Raw genomic sequence first — 10,891 nt, forward strand, 5'->3', positions numbered from 1 at the left:
TGCTAGCCTTCACCTATACTAAGCGGGAATATTGCTTGTGCATCCAAACTCCATGAACCCCAAAGTTGTTCCATATGAGTCCACCATACCTTCCTATATGCGGTATCTACCTACCGTTCCAAGTAAATTTGTATGTACCAAACTCCAAACCTTCAAATGAAATTCTGTTTTGTATGCTCGAGCAGCTCATGTTTCAACTAGGGTTGCCCATATCTTCCATGCTAGGTGGGTTAATCTCAAGAGGAGTGGACTCCGCTCCTCATTCACGAGAAAGGGCCGGTAACCGGGATGCCCAGTCCCATGATCCAAAAAGATCAAAGCAAATCAATATAATTAAACAAAACTCCCCCAGGGCTATTGTTAGTTGGAGGCACTCGTTGTTTCGAGCAAGCCATGGATTGATGCTTGTTGGTGGTGGGGGAGTATAAACTTTTACCATTCTGTTTGGGAACTGCCTATAATGCATGTAGTGTGGAAGATATTGCCATCTCATAGTTGTTTCTTTGATAGTGAAAGTATGCCGCTCACAATGTTATTCATCTCTATTTTAAAATCGAGCTTTCGCACCTCTACAAATCCCTGCTTCCCTCTGTGAAGGGCCTATCTATTTACTTTTATGTTGAGTCATCATCCTCTTATTAAAAAGCACCCACTGCAGAGCACACTGTCATTTGCATTCATTACTATTGGTTTATATTGGGTATGACTTGACTAGATCTCTTTTACCATGAATTACAATGTTTACTCAGTCCTTGATCTTTAAAGGTGCTCTGCATTTATGTTTTGCGGTCTCAGAAAGGGATAGCGAGATACCATTTTGTTATATCATATTATGGTTATTTTGAGAAAGTGTTGTCATTCGAGTTTTATTATTATCGCTCGCTAGATGATTATGCCATTGATATGAGTAATTGTGAGACCTAAGTGTTATTGTGAGTACGGTTAGTTCATAATATTTGCTGAAACTTGAATGATGTCTTTACATGTTTACAACAACAAGAGCAAATAGAGTTTGTAAAAGTTTTTCTTTATCACTTTCAGTTTATCAACTGAATTGCTTGAGGACAAGCAAAGGTTTAAGCTTGGGGGAGTTGATACGTTTCCAACGTATCTACTTTTCCAAACACTTTTGCCCTTGTTTTGGACTCTAACTTGCATGATTTGAATGAAACTAACCTGGACTGACGTTGTTTTCAGCAGAACTGCCATGATTTTGTTTTATGTGTAGAAAACAGAAGTTCTCGGAATGACCTGAAAATCCACGAAGATAAGTTTTGGAAAATATAAAAAACTACTGGCAAAAAAATCAAGACCAGGGGGGCCACACCCTGTCCACGAGGGTGGGGGCGCGCCCTCCCCCCTGGGCGCGCCCCCTTGTCTCATGGGCCCCCTGACGCCCCACCGACCTCAACTCCAACTCCATATATTCTGTTTCGCGGAGAAAAAAATCAGAGAGAAAGTTTCATCACGTTTTACAATACGGAGCCGCTGCCAAGCCCTAATCTCTCTCGGGAGGGCTGGTCTAGAGTCCGTTCAGGGCTCCGGAGAGGGGGACTCGTCGCCGTCGTCATCATAAACCATCCTCCATCACCAATTTCATGATGCTAACCGCCGTGCGTGAGTAATTCCATCATAGGCTTGCTGGACGGTGATGGGTTGGATGAGATTTACCATGTAATCAAGTTAGTTTTGTTAGGGTTTGATCCCTAGTAACCACTATGTTCTGAGATTGATGTTTCTATGACTTTGCTATGCTTAATGCTTGTCACTAGGGCCCGAGTGCCATGATTTCAGATCTGAACCTATTATGTTTTCATGAATATATGTGTGTTCTTGATCCTATCTTGCAAGTCTATAGTCACCTATTATGTGTTATGATCCGACAACCCCGAAGTGACAATAATCGGGATACTTCTCGGTGATGACCATAGTTTGAGGAGTTCATGTATTCACTATGTGCTAATGCTTTGTTTCGATTCTCTATTAAAAGGAGGCCTTAATATCCCTTAGTTTCCGCTAGGATCCCGCTGCCATGGGAGGGTAGGACAAAAGATGCCATGCAAGTTCTTTTCCATAAGCACGTATGACTATATTCAGAATACATGCCTACATTACATTGATGAACTGGAGCTAGTTCTATGTCACCCTATGTTATAGCTATTACATGAGGAATCGCATCTGACATAATTATCCATCAATGATCCAATTCCTACGAGCTTTTCACATATTGTGCTTCGCTTATTTACTTTTCCGTTGCTACTGTTACAATTCCTACAAAACTATTATCTTTACTTTTGCCACTGTTACCTTTACTATCATACTACTTTGCTATTAAATACTTTGCTGCAGATACTAAGTTATCCAGGTGTGGTTGAATTGACAACTCAACTGCTAATACTTAAGAATATTCTTTGGCTCCCCTTGTGTCGAATCAATAAATTTGGGTTGAATACTCTACCCTCGAAAGCTGTTGCGATCCCCTACACTTGTGGGTTATCAGCGGCGGAGGTGGCTGGTACGGCTCGGGGGAATGTCCCGCTTGTCTTGCGGAATGGCGTACAGGGGCATCCTCACAAGCTTGGCTGCTGCAGCCTCCATGCGTCATCCTATTTTTTGTTTTCCCAATACATAGCAACCATGATGAGAAAATTCCAAAATGGGGGGAAAAGCCAATGACAAATCCCGGAAGAAAACAACGAATGAAAACCAAGGCGAATAAAAAGTTCCAACATAATTATACATAGTCCCAACATGAAAGTAACATCACAGCGGGTCTACTACCCTCGTACATGAATTATGCATCATGACAAGTGCAGGTACAACCATTCATCATGCTCATGACTACCGCGATACTCTAACGGTCTACTGCTCGATCAGTGCTGCTGCAGGCTCGTCTCCTGAGTCGGACGCTGATCCTGAATTGATAGCAGAGACCTCCAGGCCAAGAGGAACGCGACGAAGCTGCCTTGAGGGCTCTCCCTCAGGGGCAGGCAGGGGATGGGATCTAAGCATAGGAGTAGCAGGAGTAGCGACAAGGGAAGACCATGCAGCAGGAGCGCTTCGAGGGTTCACCGTCAGAGGGTTAACTGTACCCTGCGAGGTCATCGGTGGAACGGGGCTGGGAAGAACCGGAGCAGAAGTGTAGATAACAGTGGGAAGAGGGTTCCTCACCCAAGCAGCTGCGAGAGCGGTGCGAGCACGTGAAAGCTCCCGAGCTAACTCGTAGTTCAGAAGATAACTAGTTGTGATGTAGCGAGAAAGGTGGCTAGTGGGACGATCGCATGCCGGATTAATCAAAGGAAAATGGACACGCCCATTCTCGTGCAGAGATGGGTAGTAGAAGAGACCAGGGTGGGTATGCATGCGAACCTCGTTGTAGCGCAAGTCTACAAGAGCCTCGAGAGCAGCAAACTGAATTGCCTGGGATGGCGTAGAAGCAAGACCAACCTTAGTCGAACAAGTGTAAGCGCCGGTAGGTGAACTGTGGTGTAGAGTGACCTCAGCATAATACTCATACAATGCACTAGCTAGATGCTCGCGATACACCCGATACTCTGGATCAGCACCCTCTGGGTAGAGTCGTCGCCACACATTCTGAAGCAGATGTGGCGATCTATACGGAGCTAGCTCAGGATGGTACAAGATCGGTACTGGTGCCATCTACACTCACAAATCATCCGGTTAGTAATAACAAATAAACATGCATGCAATGGAACAATCGGCACCCAAACGAAGCTATCTACCATTTCACTAGTGCACTAACGGTCTAGCGTGTCCTACAATCAGCGCGGCTCTGATACCAAGCGTTGTGGCACCCCGGCTCAGAGCAACCGGTTTACCTTGCATTGCCAGCCCAGAGATCAAGTCTTCTGGCAATACACAACAACATGGTACAAAAACAACCGCTTTATTGATGCTAGCGGATTACATAGGTCTGATATTACATCCAGATTCGAGGCCAAGCGGCACACACGGTGCTGCTGGACAGTATGTACATTATTTAATGAACATGATGGGGCCTCGATCGCACGAGCTATGCGGCAGCGGAAGAACGACGTAGAGGAACTCCATAGCACAGGGACACCGAAGTGAACACGGCCTAGACACGAGATGCGCTCCGATGTGAACTAACTTGCCTGAAAGCTGGCATAACACGCTAGGTCAGTACATTGAATGTACTTGCAAGCTCACAACAAACATAAGCACGATGACAAACAATATCATGATATTTAATCAGATTAATTCAATGCAAAGCTACTACTACCAAAACAAACATTTCATGCAATGAGTCCCACGGACTCGCTTACCAGACGGTTACCGCGTAACCAAACGGTGACCATACCTCGGTCACAACGGAAACCAATCACTCATGAGCACCTCAAGTGTTCATGCTTTCGTCACGAACCAATGCATCATAGCACTCACTTACTTTGCAAGATTATTAGAAAAGTTGATCCATGGTGTGACTTACTTCCGAGTTTTGCCCATAACCAAGGACACGACTATCGATAGATTAAATACACTCTGCAGAGGTAGCGCACTTTGCCCACACTATGGAATACCAGGCCCCGCATTCCCGTTTGGGTGGACCAAAGCATTTCGATGAAACCCTCCCTTTGTCATGCACTCTCCCCGGCCACTCCGACCAACTCCCCCTCGGGGCTAGGTCTTGGGTGGTCCCGTGTCTACCAAAGACACCAATGGCCACCGCCGTGGCAAAACGGTCCCAAACAGGGACAAGGTACCATAAAAACAAAACGAGCACACAAGGTTATGTCTTCCCACCGGGCCAGGGCATGCACGCCCATAACCTTCCCTCGCAGGAGGCATCGGTGAGAGCCACAACAAAGGACCGAGTCAAGACCTTCACATAAGTTAGATGTGGTCGCACTGAATTAAAAACCCAATTCAGTGGCACCATGATGTGATCAGCATCATATTCACGTTGAACTTAATCCAGTTTAGCTTTGATAGAAAAACTTTTTATCATCAACATGATATAACCAAAAAATAATCATGCAACTACTCGTCATGCAAAACAAACAACTCATATTCATGGATCAAACTTAACAACACATGCATCTTGCAATACTAAGAATCAAAACTTCTCTGGTTATAACTCATTTTTATAACCAAGCAATATTTTTATTAGTTCATCATTTAAATAAACCATTACTAGCAAAATAACTATCATTAATTTCCATGGGAATTTTCATAGTGCAAAATATTACTCTACTAAGCCAAACAAGTTCATGCATTCAACCAGAAGCTAAAACAAGCATATCAAGCATGGTAAAGCAACTAGAAATTATCCAAAGTTATTTATCAAATTTTAAATGCAAATAATAACTCATATTCAAGTAGAAAATCATAGATACTGAAATAACACCATCCAAATGTTGTTTGCTTCAAGACAAGCTTCTCCTTCTGAAAAATAATTTAAACCACAAAAAGAAATCAAAACACATTCTGAAAATCACCAAAAATTCTAGACAGCAAGGAAAAATCCACCTTCTTGTGTGCTGCTAGAGCTTTCTGTAACAAAGACAATGCAAAAAGAATCAAATCATTTCAACTTGTGGTTAGAAATGGTGGCTGGTCAAAGTTTGGTCAAATTTTTGAATAAATTTGAATTAAACAGAAATCCTGGGGGGTGACGTCGAAGGCGTATAACAGAAATACGCCTCCACTCGTACCGCTTAGGGCGCGAGTGGTGAGACCGATAGGTGGGTCCTGCGCGTCAGGAGAGAGAGAGAAAGAGAGAGAGAGAGCGAGATCAGAGGGAGGTGGGGCTTCGTCGGAGCTCACGCCGGTGATGAGGGGGTTTGGGACTAAACAAGAGGGATAGATTTGAAGCGGGGCTCGAGGCGCACCTGCCCGTACCCGTGGCTTGGCGAGAGGTGGACGGAGCTGGTCGCAGTCGAGCTCGCAAGCTTCGGTGGCGGACGGGATTCGCCGAAGAGGAAGAAGACGACGGCTAGAGGCGGCTTCGAGGGCTTGGCGGGGTCCAGGCAGCACCAGCAAACCCCCAATGCCCCGCCCAAGCAACTAGTTGAGCTCGAGAGGCACCGGAGCGCGGCGGCTGGACTGCGGGGATCTCCGGAGTCCTCTGGTCGGGGCGACGGCCAGAGGCCTTCCCGACCGGGCTTCTGCTCGTCTACATGTTTGTGGAGGTGGTGTGGAGTGGTGCGTGGCTAGCAAGTGAGGAGGAGGCGCTATATATAGCCAGAGCGGAGGGGGGAACGTGTCGCCGCCGGAGCTCTCTGGACACATGGCGAACGGCGATGAGAAGCTCCAACGAGAGGGGGCAAGCGCTCAGCGTCAACGCAGAAGCTTGCCCACGCTTGGGGACGAGCACAGGAGGCGGTTGGAGAAGCGGACTAGTGCACGTGCGCACTGTGGCCTTTTGGCCGCGACGTGCTCGTGCTTGCTGCGGTGGCTCTGGCGTTAGCGAGCGCCAGGGAGCGGTCAAGGGTGATGGGTCGATGCTTGTGGTGCAGTGTGGCAGTCGGAGGCGAGCGCCGGATCGAGCACGCGCGGAACAGAGTGCAAGGCGCCAGCCAGACCGCGCCGAGACGCATGCCAGGCACCGTGTCCACGCGCGGTCACTAGGCTGGCATGGTCAAAACAACGCCCAGGAGCGGCCAAACCTTGTCTACGCTCTCGACCGTGCAGTGTTTAGTCTAGGGGGTTGATGGCTCATGCCCAGGCCGACCAGATTAGACTTCACTAAGCTGACAAGTTTCTGTACAGAAACTTGGCCGCCAAGTTTGGCCACCTTCTAGAAGGCCATTAGGGCTAATCTCCTGGGGTTTAGGGTTTCTTAGGAGGGTGTTTAAGCTCAAGAAAGATCAAGGCTAAAAGCTCAAGGAAAAATGTACTTGCTGTACAAAGTGCATTTCTGGTCCAGAAGTGAAAAGATTTTCTACAGCAAAAATATTGCAAAAAGTGATGCAATATTTTTACATGGGAAGTTGTGCCACGGTTCTGAGAATATTTGGGATTTATCTCAGATTTTTCTGAGCAAAAAAAATTGAGGTTGCTTTGGAGCACAAGATTCCGAAGTGAGTTTCAGAGAGGGAAATGAATATTTTTCTTTTATTAAAGATATTCATTTGATTATTGTGAGGTTTGACCAGAGGAATAAAGAAGATAGGTCACTTGGGTGAAAGCCAAGGATATGCCCAAGTGACAAGTCCAATTGAAATGATTCAAACTCCAATTCAAATCAGGGCAAAAACCACGATAAAACCAAGTCCGGAAAGAGAGAGAAGGCAAGTCCGAAAAAAAAGAGAAGGCAAAAATCCAGGCTGTCACATAGGGCTACCGCATGTTCTTTCACAGTGTTTGACACTGAACCATGCTACAAGCAGGGTCCTCTTGTCCAAGTTGATCACCAGCTACCGGCAACCTGGACTGCCTACCTCAATATGCGTCATTAGATCCGAGATCCATAGGTGCATCAACAACTTCAGCAAGATCTGGTGAAGCACCTATGAAGGATCAAGGGCGACGCCTAGTTCGACGTGTGATGAAATATGTGTTTTTATTTGTTGAACTATATAATTTCTATTGAATTATTTGATTTCTATTTATTTTCTGTGATGAACTATGTGATAAAAATATTATTTATGTTGAGAACTCACGACGAACCACGCCGAATATGAGCCGATTCGCGCCGATATCGGGCCTTTTCGCTGAAAATGGACCGAAAAATGGGCCGACATCGACGCCTGGAGGCGACCTGGGGCGACGGCTGGGTGCCCAACCGCCCCAGAACCGATTATACCGCCGGCTCGCTCCCAGGCGGCAATTTTTATGCCTTCTCCGGGCCAACGGCTGGAGATGCTCTAAAAAAAAGATAGGAATGGTGAGCAGTGCAGTCTGGTCGATCAGTCGTACAAAAGATTCGTCATAGCAGTACTTTACTCAAGAGCCAAGCTGACCGCATCACAATCTATCCGCACTTTGCCGAAGAAACACAACTCCTGCTCACTCAAACAAATTGAGCCTACTGCTACTCGGCGTTGCACACAAAGTTATACTAGGAGACAAAAGTGCAAGGGGAGGGGTTCCGCTTGCAATCGCTTCCGTATTTGATTCAGCATTTCAGCGGAAAGGAATAGACAGTGTTGATCCCGTCCAAGAGGACGACTTATTTGAGCCCTCTCACCCCGCGCGGCACGTTTCTGTCCACTCTCCAGCAAGCCGATGGTGACATGCATCTACACTAGTCCATCATCTGATCCAGTTAGTTGGCAGTGGAATTCCTATGTTTCCATATGCACGAGTCACGTGTGTAGTATAGTGAGCTGCCTTTGTCGCGCATTACACATCACAGCATCCATTTCAGAACGCTTTCATTCTCGTATGTATATAAAGAAGAAGTTTTCATTCTCATTATATTTTTTGCTGTGATGTGGATCAGTTAGAAAAAGACTGACATGACTTCTTCAAGCTGGCTCTGAAATACAGCAAAACGGAACATGTTTGCTGTCGTTGAGTCTTGCAGAGTATATATGTGCTGCACTTTAAATGGAACCTGACTATATTTCAGTTCAGTCAATCAACCCATAGTGCTCTGCATCCAGATCCAGAGCTCAAATTCTTGCAATGAATCCCAAACATGAAGCAACTACAGTTTTCACCATGACAACTCGGGGATTTACAAAACTCAACTAACTGTGGTATGAATGAATTGATTATTGGTGTATGACAAATAAACCCATTTACTGAACCTACTGTACAACAACTGTACTAGGTACGTATGTGTGGAGGTACAAATTGCGACCGCCTCTCCGCGAGCGCGCGCTACTCAGCCTTGCTGGCCACTTCCTCCTCCTGGGCGGGGGGCACGGCGGCGGGGAGGAGGACGGCGCGAACATCCTCGACGTCGTCGTCGGACGACGATCCGTGGAAGCTGTCGGACGGCACGGGCGTCAAGAACTCGACCAAGCCGCTGCGCTTGAGACGTTCGACGCCGAAGTACATGGCGACCCCGACGGCGAGCACGATGATGTTGACGACGATGGTCGTGGCCGACGCGAGGCACATGACGGTGCCGATGAGCAACACGGGCGGGACGCACATGACGGCTGCCCCCACGGAGCCGAGCGGGATCCGGTACGGCCGGGGCAGGTCCGGGTCCTTGAAACGCAGCTTGACGAACGCCGCGAACACGGCGAGCATGCCGAGCCCGTAGAGGAAGTTGAGGAGCTCGATGATCTCCTGGAAGCTCATGAAGGAGAGGACCACCACCCCCGTCGCCGAGCAGAGGATGCTGTACGTGGGCGTTCCGTGTCGCGATCTGCGTGTAAGACGATGCATCGCGGGAAGATGAGACATGTTTTTATGGTTTCTTCTTGGCGGGAAGATTAGATTTCGACTTCGGATTCAGATTCGAGTTCATCACCTCCGGGCGAAGATGGCGGGGATCATGCCCATCTCGGCCATGCCGAGGAGCTGGAAGGAGTCGCTGCTCATCTCGGCTTCGAAGAGCCCCATGTTTGACATGGCCGCCGCGGCCTGGATCCACACGCGCAGCCAGGGCCCGCCGATCCTCTGCCCGACCTCGGAGAAGAACCCGTCCGTCCACTCGGCCGCGGTCTCCGATGGCAGCGCGCCGGTGCCGGCCAGGAGCGGGATGAGGTACGCGCCGACGACGAGCGCCACGGCGCCGAACACCGCCTTGGGGAACGTCTTCCTCGGCTCATCAACCTCGCCGGCGAGCGTGCTCGCCTTGTCCCAGTAGTTGAGGTTCCAGAACATGGAGTTGAAGTACCCGCGCGGGTCGATGGCCTTGGGGTTGACGGCGAGCCAGCGGGAAGGGCGGATCTTGGGGATGGCTAGCACGGTGAGCGCGACGAACGGGGACAGGGAGAAGGCGGTGAGGAAAAGCGCGGACAGGCCGACGAGGTGGAGGCCGCGGAAATTGAGGTAGGTGAGCGCGGTGGTGAGGCCGAGCACGGCGAGAGAGCGGATCGGTGGCGCGAGGGCGAGCCCGCTGGAGCGGAGGTAGTCGAGGAAGAGCACCGGGTAGAGCGCGTTGTCGAGGGTGCCGGAGGCCCACTTGGAGAAGCCGACGAGGAAGGCGACCGTGGGGCCGAACGCGGCGGAGACCCAGGCGACGTAGCCAGCGTTGGTGGGGAAGGCGGAGGCGAGCTCGGCGGTGATGAGGGCCTCAGGGAGCGACCAAAGGACCGGGAGGATGAGGAAGCCGAGGAGCGGGAGCAGCGCGCCGCCGCCAGCGCGGACAGAGTCCTCGATGCCGAACGGCCCGCCCGAGACGTCGTAGAAGATGAGCGCGACGAGGGGGAGCACCGTCAGGGGGCGCCGCCTCGGCGCGGGGACGTCCTCTCCGCCTCCGCCGGTCATCGGGTCAACGGCTGCGCGCCACCGCCCCCGCCGCCGCGGGCGACGAGAGAGACGGATCAGGGGATTGGTCTGGTGAGGTGTGGAAGTATGGAAAAGAAATGGTCGTTGTGTTGGGAGGAAGCTGCGGGAGATATTATCGGGTGATTTGGGCATGGCAACTGGCAAGGCGGGCCCAGGGTTCTGGTCATGATTCTGTATTCCAGTTAGACAGGATCCGCACGTGCTCGCACGCATCTCGGTGTATAGCTTTTTCTAATTCTAACGGAATGTCAGTGTATAGTTTTTTTATAGCAATGTCAGTGTATAGCCATTAAGCTTATTTTCTAGGACTTCCAACCATTAAATATTCATATATAATTTAGAAAAAATAGGTATAATTTATTTGCGCCATATAATTGATGATCCAAGAAATATGTGTAATAATATGACAAAAATTTCAGAAAAATAGACTATACATGTTTATGCCATAATCATACATGTTAAGAACTTGGAAATATCCTATTTAGGGCCAAACATG

General features: G+C 48.8%; 1 protein-coding gene across 1 annotated transcript; it reads right to left on the bottom strand.

The window, feature by feature from the left end:
* Nucleotides 1–8,551: 8,551 nt before the first annotated feature.
* Nucleotides 8,552–10,488, bottom strand: LOC123110601 (probable polyamine transporter At3g19553). The gene is made up of 2 exons (XM_044531160.1): nucleotides 9,413–10,488; nucleotides 8,552–9,307 (listed from the first exon to the last, which is right to left on the bottom strand). The coding sequence occupies exons 1-2, from the start codon at nucleotides 10,372–10,374 to the stop codon at nucleotides 8,812–8,814; spliced, it is 1,458 nt and encodes a 485-aa protein (XP_044387095.1). The 5' UTR covers nucleotides 10,375–10,488; the 3' UTR covers nucleotides 8,552–8,811.
* Between the last annotated feature and the right edge of the window lie 403 nt (nucleotides 10,489–10,891).

This window comes from Triticum aestivum, chromosome 5B (genome assembly GCF_018294505.1).
Source record: "Triticum aestivum cultivar Chinese Spring chromosome 5B, IWGSC CS RefSeq v2.1, whole genome shotgun sequence".
Lineage (NCBI taxonomy): Eukaryota > Viridiplantae > Streptophyta > Magnoliopsida > Poales > Poaceae > Triticum > Triticum aestivum.